The 18,861-nt window shown below is 46.4% G+C and overlaps 1 protein-coding gene across 4 annotated transcripts in view; it reads left to right on the top strand.

Annotated features, from left to right (window-relative positions):
• The window catches only part of DOP1B (DOP1 leucine zipper like protein B), a 109,635-nt gene that overhangs the window by 41,880 nt on the left and 48,894 nt on the right, over nt 1-18,861 (top strand). For all 4 annotated transcript variants that reach the window (XR_003431575.1, XM_027100529.1, XM_027100518.1 and 1 more), the window contains 8 exons: nt 1,709-1,818; nt 2,432-2,546; nt 5,187-5,307; nt 8,206-8,325; nt 10,615-10,717; nt 11,449-11,640; nt 14,130-14,814; nt 17,047-17,318. Coding sequence is in view for 3 of the 4 variants with exons in the window: in XM_027100529.1 (XP_026956330.1) it covers nt 1,709-1,818; nt 2,432-2,546; nt 5,187-5,307; nt 8,206-8,325; nt 10,615-10,717; nt 11,449-11,640; nt 14,130-14,814; nt 17,047-17,318 (1,718 nt within the window). In the remaining variant the exon portion in view is untranslated. The remainder of the gene's footprint in view (nt 1-1,708; nt 1,819-2,431; nt 2,547-5,186; nt 5,308-8,205; nt 8,326-10,614; nt 10,718-11,448; nt 11,641-14,129; nt 14,815-17,046; nt 17,319-18,861) is intronic.

Genomic DNA, 18,861 nt, shown 5'->3' with positions numbered 1-18,861 from the left:
TGGGATTTTTTAAATGTTAACCGAATTCCATTTTAAGAAACTTGAAAGACAACAAAATGATGGCTAAGCCTTATTCAGGGAGGAGTTTCATGGGATAAGACTGTGTGTGAGAACACCCAGAAACATGGAATATATGTAAAAGAAAGTTTTGTCTGGATGGGAACGTTTGTGGCATTGACACATTTCGGGAGATATTTGGATGACTTTGGAAGAGCACAAGAACCCTGGTTCATGTTTCTGTGAGCATGTGTTCTTGTGAACAGACTGCAGACCTGTAGGAAAAGAGCCGTTGACTGTTGGTTGGATGGAAGGCTTCAGGGGGACAAGTCCAGGAAATCACAGGGCCTAAAATTCCCAAGTCCGTGTACCTAAGAGAAGGTGGTTTACAGAGCGATTGTGAAAAATCTCCATAGTTTTTTTTTTTAGAAAGACTTTACTTTTTTAGTACAGTTTTAGGGTCACAGCAAAACTAAGAGGAGTTCCCACCTCCTCCCTCCTCCCCGCCAAGCACGGCCTACCCTACCACTGGCATCACCCACTGGAGTGGCACGTTTATTACAGTCGAGGAACCTACACTGATACCTTATCGTCACCCACAGTCGGCTGTTTACACAGGGGTTCACACTTGGTGCTGTGCATTCTGTGGGTTTAGACAAAGGTATAATGACATGCGTCTACCGTTATAGTGTCACACAGAGTATTTTTTTGCCCTAAAAATCCTCTGCTTCTCAGCTTTTTTTTTTTTTTCCAACCCTCATAGATCTTCTCATACCAATGTCAGAAAGTCCTCTTAACCTTTCTTCCCGTAGTTGTAAAACTTCCAGAAGTCATAGCACAGACGCTTATGAAGGGTTTCCAGAAGGATATTCACAGGCTCTTTGAGCATTTTTGTTAAAAGGATGATTTTGTTAAATGCATGGTTGCCTTCCAGTGGGGCTCGGCGCACTGTATGTAGACAGGACCGGCTCCGACTTGCTTAGCCACGACCCCAGGGGTCCAGACTCTGCTTAGAAAGATGCTGTTCCTTGCCCTGAGGACCTTAGAGACGTAACCAAGGCTCAAAATGAGGGCATGTGGTTGAGAATACCTTGATTTTTTATGTAGTGCCATACAAATAAATACTGGTTTTTAAAAATGATACTCATTCTATTAGATCCTTGTAACCACACTTGTCAAAGACACTCAGGATGAATTCTTGGGGTAAACTAAATTGATGCCCTTGAGATGGAGTTCTGCCTGTCTGATCCCTGGCCCACCACTGTCAGAAGAAAATAGGTCTCGGTTTTGCTGGATCTGATTTTTGTTTTCTGTTGGAGGAATTCTATTTTTAATAATGTCAGAGCAAAAAAAAACAACAACAAAGAAAACAAAACAAAACCAATAGGGGCTTCCCTGGTGGCGCGGTGGTTGGGAGTCCACTTGCTGATGCAGGGGACATGGGTTCGTGCCCCGGTCTGGGAAGATCCCACATGCCGCGGAGCGGCTGGGCCCGTGAGCCATGGCCGCTGAGCCTGCGCGTCCGGAGCCTGTGCTCCGCAGCGGGAGAGGCCACAACAGTGAGAGGCCAGCGTACCGCAAAAAAAAAAAAAAACAAAAAACAAAAAACCCCCAAACAAACAAAAATGTCAGAGCATGAGACCTTTGCACAATAAGATGTACTTTAAATGTATAGATTTCTTTACAGCTCATGGTGCTTGTTCTTTTATAGGTTCAGATATTAAAGGAAATACCATTGTGCCGGAATCGGAAATCTCAAATTCTTATGAAGACCAGTCCTCGTATTTTTTTGAGAAATATTCCAAGGATCTTTTAGTTGAGGTAAAGGAGCATTTCTGGAAAGTAGATCCCAATTAGGGCATTCCTGACCATGGTTCTTCAGTGGAGTTCCTTGTGGGACCTCAGAAGTAGACAGGGGGGCTGTTCCTTGGTACACGGTTGGGAAAGTCTCGTGTATGGTTGTCCCTTGGAATCTGCAGGAGATTGATTCCAGCAGCCCCCTACCCCACCCCACCCCCATGGATACCAAAATCAACAGATGCTCAAGTCCCTTATATTTATAACTTGGCCTGGTATTTGCATGTAACCTATACTCATCCTCATACCTTAACCCGTCTCTAGATTACCTATGATACCATCTCTAGATTACTTACGATGTAAATGCTTTGTAAATAGTTGTAGAATACAGTGTAAATGCTATATAAGTAGTTGCCAGTGCACGACAAATTCAAGTTTTGCTTTTGGGAACTTTCTGGAATTTTTTTTTCCCGAATATTTTCAATCTGCAGAACCCACGATATGGAGGGCCGACTGTAGTCACCTCGTGCTGCATGACTGCTTTTACTTCTATCCCAGAGCATTTAACAACTAGAACAACCAATAAAGTCATACTGTATATAATACCCTAATATGTGGCTTTAAAAAAAAAAAACAGGGTCTGGCTGAGATACTGCACCAGAAGTTCCCTGATGCTGACGTAGAGGAACGCCACCACATGTACCTGAAGCCTTTCCGCATCCTTACCAGTCTGCTTGACAAGCCAGAAATAGGTAACATTAGATGCGCTTTACCATCATACACCATTAAAACGCCGGTGAGATACAATCAACGTGTTATTTAGAATACAGTTTAATCTTTGGAAGTTCAGAATCTTGAAGTAGTTTAGTCATGCTGTGTGTTTCAGTTTTCATCATCTGGGTACCACTTAAAAGTTTTACACAATTACTTGAACGTTTTTGTGAAGAAATTATAATACCTTTGAGCTGTTGTGCTCGTCTGCGCGCGTGCCTGCAGGGCACGTACAGTACTGACCTTGTGAGAACGTTTCTTCAATCAAATCATTTCTTCAACTGAGCCTTGATTGTATTCTCAAGCAAATAGGGGACGTTCCTCCATCTTCTTGCCTTGTGACCCTGGGCAAGCCCCTTCTGCTGTTTGGGCCTCGCTGTTTTCCTCTGTCAAATGAAGGGGTTTGAACTAGACTCTAGTTCCAAAAGGGTCGCGCCTTATATACCGTGGTCCTCTGGGCACCCATTGAGGAAAGTGACCTTCTCCCCCTTCCTTTAAAAAAAAGAAACTGGGGCTTCCCTGGTGGCGCAGTGGTTGAGAGTCCGCCTGCTGATGCAGGGGACACGGGTTCGTGCCCTGGTCCGGGAGGATCCCACATGCTGCGGAGCGGCTGGGCCCGTGAGCCAAGGCTGCTGAGCCTGCGCCTCCGGAGCCTGTGCTCCGCAATGGGAGAGGCCACAACAGTGAGAGGCCCGCGTACCGCAAAAAAAAAAAAAAAAGTAACTGCCCCAGTATCCATTCACTGTTAAGATCTCAACATCTCATCCCTGGAACACGGTAACAGGGAAGGAAACCCCCTTCTCCGTGGGATTCATCCCTGATGGCATCATCTGAGCGCTCAGGACGTGCCCACTGTCCGGGCGCCGTTTGCAGAGAACGAGAGCTGAGGGTGTTCTGTTCTTTCAGTTCCTCCTCCCTCTGGCCTCTCAGGATGGGGACCCTTTGTTTATGCATTCAGAGATGGGCGTGGGGCATCTGTGCAGCAGGGAAGGTGCTAGGCTGTAGGTGTACAAAGGGAAACAAGGGCTTCTGGTCAAGGGAGACGGAAGGGAGACTGAGGTTCTGGTGTGTTTTCACTGTTGTTAATAATAATGGTGACATTTTTTTGAGCAGTTATTTTGTGCATCGTTAATACGCATCTCCTTGCATACTTCTGTACCTCCAACAACCCTGGGGTAGATTTTCTTACTGTACACATTCTACAGAGGGAGAGACTAAGGTTGAGCAAGGCGAAGTCATTTGCCAGGGGCCACCCAGGAACTGGGACTCAAACTCTGAAGTCTGTTTGACTCCAGAGCCTGAGCCCTCTTTCTCAGGACTCTGACGCTTCCTTAATGGCACTCCGACGGCCCATCCCGAGATGTTACTCATGTAACACCAGTGAACTTGGGAACCAGGACAGGTGCAGCCCTGGCTGCTCTTGACCAAAGTCAAAGCACGAAGAAGCTTTTGTGCCTCCAAGCTCCACCCTTGGAGATGGGTGTTTTACGTCAAGGCTTGACCGAGCCAAGTAGAGCATTGAGCTAGCTTGGGCTCCAGGTCATATTTTCTGGAGGGGGCGGTGAATGGCAGGCTTCTGCCCCATCCCAGCAAATTCGTCCTACCTGATAATTTAGTTTTCCAAGGAAAGACACACTTGAAGGGCAAAGGAGTGGATTGATAGTGTAGACTAGAAGGCATAGGAGGGCCATAGGCCAGTCTTATCTGTGCTTTGGCCACCAGATTTTAGCCACGTCCTCACTTCTTCCCCTGGAATCCTGACCACAAGCTTTCCTTCACTAGTAAAAAGCATTTGGCAGTGTTATGCTATAGATAAAATACACCTGGGGCTTATCGTGGAAAAGAGACCTTTTGTCTTTGGAAGCGTAAGAGTTTAGCTTATTTGCTGATTCCTTGTTTGACAGAGCTTTTGTTTTCTCTGAATCATCCTGTGTTCACTCCTCTGAATACTTGAGTGGGAAGTCACGCCCTCCCTTCAGGCCTGCTGGTTGATGTTTGTGGAGCAGGAATGTCCAGCTGTCTTCCAACTGCCTATCGGGCAGGGTCCAGTTCTTTTGTGCCATCTGAGGCTTTTCTGGGCTGGTGTTATTTCTTTTGTGTCATGCTAGCTCATCAGGTAAAGAATTCAGAATAGGAAGTTGCCCTACTCTGTTGGTGTTTCTGTGGAGTGACGGCCTCTGGCCAGGCAGTCTCTGCACACTTAAAACATTTAGCCCACTCCCTGCCTCCTTCGAGAATCTTCCTGGGGCAAGTTATTCAGCGTCTGGGCCTCAGTCCTCTTGTCCCCTTGTAATCAGGACAGCCTACCTGATTGCATACCTGGTTCTGTGGCTTTTGTGAGGATTAAGTAAGTTAATAGTTATAGAATGCTTAGAACAGTGGCCAGCACACAGTAAGCGCTACAAAAATGTTGGCTGTTTCCACAGATGTTATTCCTCCAGCTAAAGGTGTCATCGTCGCAACTAAAGTTTCCATACATTTAAGACTATATAAATTATCTATGTGTTAGATAGAGTTACTCTCAATACGCTTTACACGTTTGTCACTGGTTTACAATGGATTTTTAAGAAAACATTTTGATTATTAATTTATTTATCTGGACATTTCCTTTTCAATTGCAGGGCCTCAAGTTGTTGAGAATTTGTTTCTCGAAGTCATCCGGGCCTTTTATTCTTACTGCAGAGCTGCTCTCGGCTCTGATCTTAAACTGAGCTACACTCAGAGTGGAAATTCACTGATAAGGTACTGGTGGGGCTTCCAACGTCACTCTTCCTCCCTCCCTAATGCCATGATTTTTTTTCTCTGTTTACCATAAATTGTGAAGTGCTCAAGAAAGTGGGGATGCAGAGGGTCAGGCCACGCCTTAAAATAGCCTGTGCTCTTAATCAATATGAATCGACTCTTCCCTATTGAATATTGTGATGATTAAAAGGAGTTTGATCTTGTCTCTGCCCCACACTGGGAAGTACAAACCGTATTTACTGATCAGGTGTGAAAAGTTGCTCAACAAAGGCAACTGGGTCTGGTTTACAAGTGGTGAGTGACAGGGGGGAGGGCCGGCGGGAGGTCAGATCAGGAAGTGGGGCGAGTGGGTGTGGGTCTTCAGGAGACCAGTCAGAAGGGGGGTAGCAGGGAGCAAGGCGAGGGCACCCCAGGGGCATGAAGGCGCTCTAGGGCCCTGGAGGCAGGGTGAGTGGGGTTTGGGAGACAGCAGACGTGGCGATAACTTAAAGTGTGTAGTTAGCCATCAGCCCTGTGTTTTGTTCTGTCTTTGTACTTTCCAAGGTAATACAACCTCTTCCTTTTTACTTTACTCTTAATATAATTTCCTTCTCCCTGACTCGGCATTGGGTGTATTAAAAATTTAAATCGATTGGAAGATTTTTCTGGTTTATTAATTTTAAGTGTACCAAGAGTCTTTAGTGTTTGCTTTTTTCTAGCAGAATGAGAGTAGTTTATTGTTTTCCTGATATGAAAAGTAATACATGTTCATGGTAGAGTATACCAATATTTGAAGGTGTCACGGGAAAAGATATTACCCATAATCCCACTGCCCTTCAGAGAAAAACATACAACATTTGTATTTCTTTTCAGATTTTCAGTGCATAAGTACACACGTGCCTATCATTTATTTTAAGGTGGAGTTACGGTACCTGTTTAGTTGCCTGTTTGTTTTTTTTTAATGCAAGTTGTGAATAGCTCTACACTCTTCTCCTGTGGAGGATAGTGGTTGCCTTTAAGTCCTCAGTAAGGAGTTACACTTATTTAAGAAATCCTGACTGATTGACCAATCTCTTATTGATTGACTTTTGGGCGGTTTCCACTTTTTCAATATTTTAAAATTGATCTCAGAGAGGCAGCAGCAGTAAGGGGTGGCTTGAAGCAAGATCTTAGTTCCCTGCTCAGGAATCGAACCTGGGCAGCCTGGATGAAAACCAGGAATCCTAGCCACTAGACCAGCAAGGGCAAGAGACTAGACTCAAATTTTCCCTGGCTCTTGCCTCCGTTTGAAAGCAAGACTGTTTCAAGGAGGCAAAAACTGTAAAAGCAGGTGCAAAGTTTATTATTAGAGGCACAGCACGACAAGTGGGAGAGCACACAGAGAAACCGTTTATTTAAGTTTCTTTTTCCACACCTGACCTGCCCTAGGACCCTCCCCGATATGTGTGTGCAGCTTTTTTCCAGGACGGATTCCAGCCCAGAGGTCCATGGCGGGGGCCTTGGCATCACCTATTGTGGGGTGGCGGCCCCTCCTTTCTGACCCCCAAGGAGCCTTTCTGCGCACACGCCATGTCTCCCTTGCCCCAAGGATGGGAAATATGTGACCTCTCCATCTTTTACTCAGACAGGGTTTAGCCCCTCTCTGTTCCTGCCATGACTGTTATCATAAAGTGTCCTCAGGAGACAAAGCCTGGCTGTTTACTCTGTTTCTGCTGTTATTTCTCTTTCGAAGTGCAAACAGGAGGCTGGATGTAAATGCCTAACCTGGAGCCCATCTATCTCCTGTCTCAGGAAATGCAAACAGGAGGCTAGTTGTAAGTGTCCAGCCTGAAGCCCACCTTTTTCCTGCCCCAACAAATGTAAACAGGAGGCCAGTTGTAAAGGCCTAGCCTGGAGCCCATCTATCTCCTGCCTCAGAATGACATCGTCATGATATCCTTATGCCTACATCTTTTTTTTTTTTTTCCTGGCCGAGCTGTGCAGCATGAGGGATCTTTGTTCCCCGACCAGGGATTGAACCCATGCCCCCTGCATTGGAAGTGCAGTGTCTTAACACTGGACCACCAAGGAAGTCCCCCTTTGCCTACATTTTTGTGTACCTCTACAAGGATTTCTGTAGGATAAATCCCTAGAATAAATTTCCTGAATCACAGAAGATGTGCATTTAAATGTTAGCCAAATTTCCCTCCTAAATGGCTGTACTATGTTATTCCACCAATAGTGTATGTAATTACCTATGGTTGGACTAAAACTGGTTTTCCATATAACATTCTTTTTTACAATAGCTCTTTTTTCTTTATTTACGTATTTATTTATTTGTTTTTGGCTGTGTTGGGTCTTCGTTGGTGCGTGAGGGCTTTCTCTAGTTGCCACGAGCAAGGGCTACTCTTGCGTTGCAGTGCATGGGCTTCTCATTGCGGTGGCTTCTCTTGTTGTGGAGCACGGGCTCTAGGCGCACGGGCTTCAGTAGTTGTGGCTTGTGGGCTCTAGAGTGCAGGCTTAGTAGTTGTGGCACACGGGCTCAGTAGTTGTGGCTTGCAGGCTCTAGAGCGCAGGCTCAGTAGTTGTGGTGCACGGGCTTAGTTGCTCCGCGACATGTGGGATCTTCCCGGACCAGCGCTCGAACCCGTGTCCCTGCATTGGCAGGCGGATTCTTAACCACTGCGCCACCAGGGAAGTCCTACAATAGCTCTTAAGCTTACTTCTGAGGGAATGGATCAGGATAAATACTGTTTAGGATGGCACGATGCATTCTCTTCCCTATATAAGAACTGTAATACTTTTTATCTATAACCGAGTTTGTCAGTCTCTCTAGAAATAAGCTGTAAATGGTACAATGAATTCGTTTTTCAGACATGGCATTCCCGTAATACAGGTTTTTTCATAGATATATTTATAAATATCCCTCTTCCTTTACAGTACAATAAAAGAAAACAGAAATGCCTCTGAGATTGTTAAAACAGTGAATTTGCTCATCACATCCCTAAGCACAGACTTCCTCTGGGATTACATGACAAGGTGCTTTGAGGACTGTTTTAGGTAAGCCTCCAGTTCACGGCTTGTGAACATATGGGAAGGAATTGAGGGTGTCATGGTTTCGTAGCTGCTTGTTGTGGTCAGATTATACTTAACTCGCTAATGCTGGGTCGTCTCTGCTGAGTACACGATAGAATTCACTTAAAATCATAATAGAACTAAAAACAGTGCCATTGAGAAGGTTCACATGATACTGAAGCTTCCTCATTGAAGTCGAACTTCAGAAACTCGCCTGTGCGTTTTCTGGTTGGGTTCATCTAATCGGCTTTCTTTGCATGGTGCCCTTGGAGCCCTAATCTATTCAGGAAGCTTAGTTTTGTGGTCCTGGGACTGGAAAGAGTGTTTTTGAAATCATCAGTCATCTTAAATTCTTATTGAAATTGGTGTGTAACTGTTCAGATGAAAGCATTCATGTTCTAAGCTCCTATAATCAGCTTTCCCGTCACTTTCAATCTGGTGACTTGCACCACCTCCAAATTGCTGGCGGTGGCGTGCTCAGGACAGCAAACTTCCCTGTGGAGTCCTTTCCCGTGTGATTTTTGCTGTGAAGGAGGACTGATGTAATCTCTCAAACCCCATTTTGTCCTGTGAGTCATGCTGTGAAACTTCATTCTTGTCACGTCCTTTGGACTGCTCTGTGTTCTCACAGTGTCTTCAGTACCTGCAACTGTAATCAAAGCATAACTTATTAACGTTTGCCGCGGGCCATCCCCTGGACACCCCCAGGAGAAGCAGGGCCATCCATCATATAAGAAAGAGGAGCTCAGAGATGTGAAGTACCTTGTGTGACATTGCACAGCAGATCGGCAGCAGCTGAGATTAGAACCAGGCGTGCCCGACGTCCCAGCTGCTCCTGCCATGCCCTTTGCCTCGTCTGGTGCCAGGCCCCAGCAGGTGTTCAAACCTGTGATGAGTAAATTAATTGTAATCGGATCCACGGCGGACAGCAAGGCCATGTTATACTGAGGCTAGAGTGTATTTTGGTCAGCTTAGTTCCATTTCAGAGTTACGAGGAGTGCTTTCTTTAAAAAAAAAAAAAAAATTAACTATGAAACATTCCAGTGTAAGAAAGGATGGGAAATGACGTCAGACACTCATGCACCCATTGCTGAAATTATAGACCACACTTGATCATTGTTTTTCACATCTTTTTTATTAAAGGAATAAAATGTTGCTACCCAGATAGAGCTAACTCCCCACCTTCCCAGCACTTTTCCCTCCTTTCATCCCAGCTTTCATCACTGTTCTGAAATTCATGTCTGTCCTGTGATACCTGTGTTTTTATAACATGTGTACCCAGAAATGATATAGTCTGTTTTGTCTGTTCAAATTTTATATAAATACTATCAAGTTGTATATAACTTCTTGCAATGTGTTGTTTTGGGGGGGTGGGGTATGGTCCACAGCCCTTTGGAAATTTATATACACGTAGTTCATTCATCTTAGGTATAGTAGTCCAGTGTGTGAATAAACCAGTTTCAGTCTTTTCATTGTTGCAAATAGTACTCTGGTGACCGTGTTGGTCCTGTCTCTTTACACACAGATGCATGGGTCTCTTCAGAGCAGGCACCCAGCAGCAGAATCTCCCAGATGTAGTGGTTACAGTTCTTGAGTCCCTTACCAAGATAAATGCCAAGATAACTAAGCGATAATTTACAATGAAGAAAATTAACTCAGGTTGAATCGTACTGTGATAGCTAGACGAATCCAAAATTACTGTTTTGGGAACTAGTATGTTGACTTTGTAACTTACGTATCCAGTTGCCTACTTCTTGAAAAGGAAGTGTTGAGCTTGAGAATAAGATAAGCCCAGTGGAGTTACACTTCTCTGTGGGAGCTGAGAAATTCTAAGCAGCTCGTGGGGATGAGCTCCTGGTGACATGCAGGGAGCTGTCTCTGGTTGCTCTGACAGCAAATTGAACAGCTGTCCTGCATTCTGTCACCAGGCCCTTTCCCCGGGAACATGCCTTTGGTTTGGGGCTGGGGGCCTGGAATTGTTGCTGTTGGTAGCTCCAGATCTGCTGGGTAGGGAATCCCACGTGGGCATGGACCACCCTCACCTGGTCTGATGAAGTTCAAGTCAGAGTGAACCTGTTTTGGAGACAAGCAGATTCAAGACTTATTGACACTTGTCTATGTTAGATAGTTTTTGGCACCAAAGCTTCATTATTAGAACTGCAGAAGCTGTCTTTCATTATGGTTGAAATAGAATAAAGCGACTTTATTGGAAATCATAGGAAACGCTTGAAATTATTATAAGAGAGTTGTTTTTCTTTCCTGCGACTCACGCAGACCCGCAAAGCAGAGTCACGCTGCCGGGAGACGCGTCGGCGCCCCCCCGACAGTCTCGGAGCTCTGCACCCTCCTTGTGTTCCTCCTGGACGTGATCCCCCTGGTAGGTCCTTTGCTCTAAGGAGATGGCCCAGTGCTGGCTGTTACTTACATTCTGATTAGTGTTGTTGGCCTTTTTATGAACCTAAACTTACTGAAGAAGTAGTTTTACCTAAATACATAGCACTGTGTTAATGTGTGTTTCAGCATGGAAGATGTAGCTGGATGGTGTCTCTTTTAGGTCCTTTTAATATAAGGGCTTATAACTTTTGAGCCAGTTGTAAGTGGGCTGAGCTGAAGGTATGGACACCAGATGATGAGCTGAGTGTCATCCATCCTAAATAACAACAGTTATTTAAGAGTGAGAGTTAACGTATGTCCTTTTTTAAAATTTTTATTTATTTATTTGGCCGCGTTGCGCGGCACGCGGGATCTTCGTTCCCTGACCAGGGATGGAACCTGTGCCCCCTGCGGTGGAAGCACAGAGTCTTAACCACTGGCTTGCCAGGGAAGTCCCAGAGAGTAAATGCATTTCTTAGTTAAAGTCACAGCCTTGGCTAATTTTCTCAAAAGAAATTGATTTCTTTAATATAGAAATAAATGTGGCGACTATTTTCTGCTAGAAAGAGGAAAGCCACCTGAAAGGAGAGGAAGAACGTCCACTGATTTATTTAGATCAAAAAGAAATATTATTTTGTTTTCTGATTTGGGAATTAATGTGAAACAAACTTATGCTGTAAAAAAAATTTGAATTTTCTACTGGTTACACATTAAACCCGTGTCTCTGTTTCACAGGAACTTTACTCTGAGGTGCAAACCCAGTACCTCCCTCAGGTGCTTGGCTGCCTGGTGCAGTCTCTGGCCAAGGAAATGGAGGCGCTAAGCTTACCTGAACTCACGCACACCTTGAAGACATGTTTCAAAGTGCTCAGCAAGGTCCAGATGCCGCCTTCCTACCTGGACACGGAGCCTGCAAGTGGAAGCTTGGTACGTGCTGGGAGGAGCTGAAGTGGTACTCTGGGCTGAAGGAACCTTGTACCTTCCCGCGTAGGGGTAAAGACTAGAAGATATATCAGTAGTATCTAAAACACGCACCTAAAATCCTCACACACTTCATAAAAACTTTTAGTGTAGGAGCAACCCCCGGTCATTTCACCCTCTGCCCTGCTACTTCCTGCTGAAGCCCATCAGTAAGCTAATGGTTAGACACAGCTCACCGTCCAGACCTTTCTGTGTGTATGTTTGTATACATGTAATTTTGTATTTTTGGGTTTTTTTGTGGTACTCAGGCCTCTCACTGTTGTGGCCTCTCCCGTTGCGGAGCACAGGCTCCAGATGCGCAGGCTCAGCGGCCATGGCTCACGGGCCCAGCCGCTCCGCGGCATGTGGGATCTTCCCGGACTGGGCCACGAACCCATGTCCCCTGCATCAGCAGGCGGACTCTCAACCACTGCGCCACCAGGGAAGCCCTGTGTTTTTTTTTTAATATAAGTGAGAGAGTAGTCCCTGGGGCTGCCGTAACAAAGTGCCACACTGGGTGACAAAATAACAAAGTTATTGTCTCACAGTTCTGGAGGCCAGATGTCCGAGATGAAGGTGTGAGCAGGGTGGTTCCTTGTGCGGCTGTGAGGGAGACTCCATTCCATGCATCTTGCCTGTCTTCTGGTGTTTCACTAGTGATCTTTGGTGTTCCTGGGCTTATGGACGCACCTCCCCAATTGCAGCCTTCCTCTTCACACGGCATCTTCCCTGTGCGTATATGTGTGTGTCCAAATTTCACCTTTTTATAAGGACACTAGTCATATTGGATTAGGACCCACCCTGATGACCTCACTTACTTGATCATCTGCAAGAACCCTATTTCCAAATAAGGTCGCGTTCACAGATGCTGGAGGTTAGGAGTTCAACATCTTTTTAGGGAACGCAGTTCAACCCATAACATACATTATTCTCTGATCCACTTTGGTTTTCATCCAAACACTATTTGGAGGACATCTTTCCATATCTGTGTTCACAGAGGTATCTTACTCTTTTCTCATTTCTGAATGAGAGTCTATGGTATGGCTTTAAATTTCTTCACCTCTTCCCCTATCGAGGTTATTTTGGTTATTTCTAGTTTTTCACTGTTACAGTGCTGCAGTCAGCATCTTTGCACAACCTGTTCTCAGGGCTGCAAGTGTTTCTGAGGGATCAGTTTATAGAAATGGGTTGCAGTCAAACTCATTTCTTACCTTAGAAAGATGCTACCAAATTGTCCTCCAAAAAGACTGTAAGAGTTATGGTTCCACAAGCAGTCAGAGGCCCATGGTCTTTTTTTTTTTTTTTTTTCTTGTGGTATGTGGGCCTCTCACTGCTGCGTCCTCTCCCACTGCAGAGCACAGGCTCCGGACGCGCAGGCTCAGCGGCCATGGCTTACGGGCCCAGCCGCTCCGCGGCATGAGAGATCCTCCCGGACCGGGGCACGAACCTGCATCCCCTGCATTGGCAGGCAGACTCTCAACCACTGCGCCACCAGGGAAGCCCCGGCCCATGGTCTTTGAATTATTTTTATTTTCTACTTTGTTTAGGGATTTGAAAATTCTGCCCTTGAAATCCATTCGGTGCAATGGCAGACAGGTGTGCAAACAGACTAAAAAAGCGAAGCATTCCTGAAAGACAGCTGTGTGTGTTGGTTAGTGCTGGGGGCAGATGCCTGCCCCATGGGGCTTGCATCTCAGTTTGCAAATTAATTACAGACTGTTGCTTCATTCTCTAAGTTAGTCTTTTTTTTTTTTTCTTCTTTTTTCCTAGCTGTTACAGCTGTTGGAAAAAAATATCCTAAAAAGGTTGTAAGATATAAAGTTTAAGCATGTGTAGTGTACAAATATAAATAACACTGTGTTTCTAAAATTGCGTGATACTGTCTCAGTCTCCCCCAAAGAGCACAGTGGGTCAAATGCTGAAAAGTCTTCAGTTTAATGCCGTATGAGCTGAGTAACAGTATGAGAGGTTGATTCATTAAAGGTTGAAGTGTCATCCTTTTGGAAAAGCCACAGAATATATATCCGCATATATATGTGTGTGTGTGAAACATGTGCGGGGGTAAACACTTTGTTCTAGCTGTCTCCCCTTGTTTCATTCCTTTGTGCCTTTATTTTACACTCAGCCCAGTTTCCTCATTCATATTTTTACATCTGGCAGAAGCTGTTTTTAAATAACCCTGTTGGACCCTGAAGGGCCTAAATAAATAAAGTGGGCTCAAAGCCAGCCCACCCAAAGAGCACAGGGCTTGGCCAGCCGCCTCGCTGGGCCGGCCGCCTTTCTCCTGCCCCCTGCGTGCCCTCTCCATTGTATTATACACGTGTACACGGGGATCCTCTCGGGGCAGAGAACTGTGATTTTGAAAAGCAGGGAGGATGCGTTCGTAGCCTGATTCAGTTGATGTTTGAATCCCTTGGTCTTTCGAGATACACGGTACAAACTCCCATTTTTTGCAGAGTCCAGTCAAAGGTGAAAACGGTGAAGTAATTTTAGGCACAAACGCAGTGCTTCCTGGTGATGAAGACGCTCCATTTCCTCCGCTTAAATCTGAAGACAGTGGCATCGGCCTCAGTGCTTCGTCGCCAGAGCTCTCCGAGCACCTGAGGGTTCCTAGGGTTTCTCCGGACAAAGACGACGTCTGGAAGAAGGGCGGCAGCATGCAGAGGACGTTTCTTTGCCTCCAGGAGCTAATTGCCAACTTTGCCCACAAGAACATTTTTGGAGCACAGCTGACGGCATCCGGAAAAGAAACCAAGTTGGCAGAGCCCACAGGCCCGAGGGAGGAGGGTGGGGTGCGGGGCACGGCAGGCAGCGACTCGGGGAGGAAGAGCTCGTGGGAGGCCAAGCCCCTCGGCGGGCCCCAGTTCAGGCAGATGCTCTCGGACCTGTTCACGGTGCGAGGGTCTCCATTCAAGACAAAGAGCTTGGAGACGCCCTCGCCCCTGCCCAGCAGCCCTGGCTGCAAGGGGGAGGAGGAGTGGGCCGTGGACCAGGTGGTCCTTGACCCGGGGAGTCCGAGGGAGGGCTGCAGGGAGGCCTTCGCCGCGGCCTGCCACCTGCTGCTGGACTGCGCCACCTTCCCTGTGTACCTGTCCCAGGAGGAGACCGAGCGGCTCTGCGACGCGCTCTTCCAGCTGCCGGGTAAGAGGGCGGCCCGGCTAGAGTCCCGTGGAGGAGCCTTGGGACTCGGGCAGTGGAGGTTTAGAGACGAGCTAAAATCACAGCGGCCGAGAAGGAACTGTGTGCCACGTTTGTTTCCTTCCTGGTTTTGTAGTTAGCCTGTGTGGTTTGGATTTGTCTCACCAGATGGGAAATTGATGAGGCGGGGTCTGTATTTTTTTTTTTTTGCGGTACGCGGGCCTCTCACTGCTGTGGCCTCTCCCGTTGCGGAGCACAGGCTCCGGACGTGCAGGCTCAGCGGCCATGGCTCACGGGCCCAGCCGCTCTGTGGCACGTGGGATCTTCCCGGACTGGGGCACGAACCCATGTCCCCTGCATCGGCAGGCGGACTCTCAACCACTGCGCCACCAGGGAAGCCCCGGGGTCTGTATTTTTAAACTAGGGGTGTCTAGCAAAGCCCGTCAAAAGGTCTGGGACTGGGACTTCCCCGGCAGTCCAGTGGTTAAGACTCCACGCTCCCGCTGCGGGGGGCACGGGTTCCATCCCTGGTTGGGGAACCAAGATCCCACGTGCTACGGGGCGTCGCCACAGAAAAAAGAAAAACAAAGTCTGGCACGTTAAAGGTGCTTATGGTAGTCAGTACCTAGACTCTTTCGTGAGACCTGCTCTTAAAGCTTTACATATTAGTTTGCTAGGGCTGCCATGACAAAGTATCACAAACTAAGTGGCTTAAACAATAGAAATGGATTGTCTCATGGGTCTGGAGGCCAGAGTCTGAGGTCCACGTGTTGGCAAGGCCACGCTCCCTCGGAAGGTGCTGGGGAAGGATGTGTTCAAGCCTCCTTTAGCCTCTGGTAGTTCCTGGGCTTGTGGCAGCCCAACTCTGATCTTTCCATGGTGTTCTTCCTGTGTATATGTCTGTGTTCAAATTTCCCTTCTATAAGGCACCTGTTATATTGGGTTTGGGGCCCACTCTGCTCATTTTAGTTTATCCAATATTTATTTATTTGGCCACGCAGCTGCGGGATCTTGTCTCTTCCCTGGCCAGGGATCGAACCTGGGCCCACAGCAGTGAAAGCTCCAAGTCCTAACCACTGGACCACCAGGGAACTCCCCATGACCTCATTTTAATTAATGACATCTGCATGACCTATTTCCCAATAGGGTCCCATTCTAAGGGGTTAGGACTTCAACATAAGAATTTTTACGAGGACACAGTTCAACCCATAACAGGCAGTGTCTTAGCTTGGGCTGCCGTAACAAACTGCCGTAGGCTGGGGGGCTTAAACAAAAGCAATTTATTTTCTCACAGCTCTGGGTCTAGGAGTTTGAGATCAGGGTGCCAGCATAGTCAGTTTCTGGTGAGAGCTCTCCCCTTGGTTATAGACTGCCACCTTCTCACCGTATGTTCACGTCATGGCTGGGGGGCAGCGGTAGGGGGCTCTCTCTGTTGTCTCTTCTTAGGAGGGCACCAGTCCCATCCTGAAGGCCGCACACTCAGGACCTCATCTAGACCTAATCACCTCCCCTAAGCCCCGCCTCCAAATACCATCACATTGGGAGTGAGGGCTTCAACGTGGGAATGTTGGGCAGACACAGCTGGGTCCATTGCAGGCAGTGAACACTTGAAAGGAAAAAGGGATGGAGGAAAAAGTGGAAAAGAAGAAAGAGTGATTAAGTTGGGAGCAGAGGGTGAAGATTTCTCCGCTTGTCATTACCTTAAACGCCCCATGCAATTTGTCTCTGGCTCATGAACTGCAAATGACAGTATACTTGGAAGAAATGCACTTAGAATTGATAGCTTCAGTATATTTTCGGCCTCTTTTAAAGCTAATGGCACGTGCCCTACCACCAAGAGGGCTTTGAAAACACATTTTGAACTCTGCACCAAAAAAATGTGATTTTGACTCTGTAAATTTCAAAAAAAAAAAAAGTTTTTTAACTCAAATTTTACTATATTTAAAAAAATTTTTAATGACATGAAAACAAACATTTTGAATCATTTCAAAACCCTGAGACCGACCTTTGCAGAATTTGAATAATCTGACAAGCGCATGAAACCAGACTTGGTCTCATTTGTCCTCTGGCCCTGAATGGGCACAGCGTATCCTGTCACCACCAGAAGGTTATCACGCTGCTGTCCAGGTGACTTCCCGGATCTAAACGCCTTGGAGACTGGCTCTCAGGCTGGTGAGCGAGTTTCATGAGGTTTTGTCTGTCTCTCTCTGTCCTCTCTGGTTGGCTTCCTTCCAGGAGCTGGCGATTCCAGTTTTCCGTCTTGGCTGAAATCCCTGATGACCATTTGCTGCTGTGTGACTGACGGCTACCTCCGGGATGTGGCCATCTCCACCCTGCTCGAAGTGATAAACCACTCCCTGTCCCTAGCACTTGTCATTGAAGACAAAGTGAAACGCTATAAAAGCTCCGGACACAGCCCATTTTTCAGCAAGCTGCAGATGGTGACAGTTCCTCCCATTGCTCCAGGAATATTGAAAGTCATCGCAGAGAAAACAGACTTCTATCAGGTATTTCCCATCCAGAGGAGGGTAGCTGGGACCCTGGGACCCTTTTCCCAGACTCTTTATTTGAAGTTGTCCCACAAGTTGTAGTGGTGGTGACAAAGAATATGGTGCCTTGGGTGGCAGCCGGTGAGGGTGGCTGGAGACCTTGCCTGCCTTGCCCATCTCTCTAACCCAGGCTCCTGGCACAGTTTCTGTCCCCGCAGCAAGTGTTCAGTAATATTTGCGTTCAGTTTTAGGCTGACCAGACTCCGCCTGGCAGGATTCCTAAGTTACCTAAATACACAGAAAAAGAGACTCTGTCCTGACTTGTGAGGTTAGAGGCTTTGAGGTTGTTTAGCCTCAAGGAAAACTTAGTTCGTGTCAAGTGTAAGAATGATGGTTGCTGAAGATGGTGAGCAGGTGTTGTCCATCTTCTGGGGGGACAGAGTAAGAAAATAAGGTAGTATAGGGCTCATTTAATTGCAAGAAGCTGAAAGATCCAGCTAGCTCATGAAAATAAAAGTGAGGTTTATTATAAAGGTAGGGGAGCCCATGGAAGTCCAAGGGCGGGAGTGGAATGCAGCTGGGTCTCACGGGGTCTCACCTGGGAAGCTGTCAGGTCCCGAGGCTGCTTGCTCTGCACATCTCCCTGCCAACCAGGACCTAACTTGGTTGCCACTTGACCTTCAGTCTGCCTCAGGACCCTCAGGCTTGATTCTCATAGCTAATGACAGTTGTATCACTTTCTAACAATTCTGAACTAACTGGTCAAGGCTATTAAATAGGCAGTCAGCGGGGCACCCTTGGGTCAGGTGCCTTCTGCCGTCCAGTCGACCACAGCAGTGACGCAGGCCAGGGGGAAGTGGTCGTGTCGTATAGACAGGGACCAGCCCGCTCACTGGGGCCTGTAGATGGAACACATTTCCCCTGCAGGTGGTCAGGACAGCAGATGCCCTGCAAATTCGGAGATGCTAAGGAAGAGACATTTTAGATGTTGTATGTGGGGATGAGGTACTGGAATTAAACTGTCCTTTCAGGTCTTGACAGCCCGTCCTCTGAAAGGCTTTCGAAATGGGCTGGCTTTTCACCTATTGGAGATGAGCTCTATCAAGCAAGTCATGTAATTGAGGCCACGTCTCAGCTTTGTTTCCTTTTTTTATAAAAAAAAAAAAAAGAAAAAAGCATCATTTACGTATAATTCATTCATTTAAAGCACACATTTCAATGGGTTTTATTATATTCCTTGTTTTCTATATGTCATATCTTTTTCCCACCTATTTCCCTTTTACTACTTTCTTTTTCATTAAGTGAATATTTTCCAGTGTAATATTTTAATTTCCTTGATGACTTTTTCAATATATTTTGGGAGTTATTTTTTTTTAGTGGTTACTCTAAGGTTTACCATATACATCTGATCAGAATTGACTTCACATTCATACTAAATTCCAGTGAGATATAGAAACATCCCTCTCGAATAGCTCTATTCCTCTTCCAAACGTATGGGCGTTTCCTTGTATCTTTGCATGTCTTATAGTCTTTATTGAAGACTGGACATTTTAGGTAATAT

Source organism: Aethalodelphis obliquidens, unplaced genomic scaffold (assembly GCF_003676395.1).
Source record: "Aethalodelphis obliquidens isolate GAN/ISIS:26980383/991018 unplaced genomic scaffold, ASM367639v1 scaffold1, whole genome shotgun sequence".
Classification (NCBI taxonomy): Eukaryota; Metazoa; Chordata; class Mammalia; order Artiodactyla; family Delphinidae; genus Aethalodelphis; species Aethalodelphis obliquidens.
Note: the sequence above shows the minus strand (reverse complement) of the source record. Positions and strands in the feature narration are given on the sequence as shown.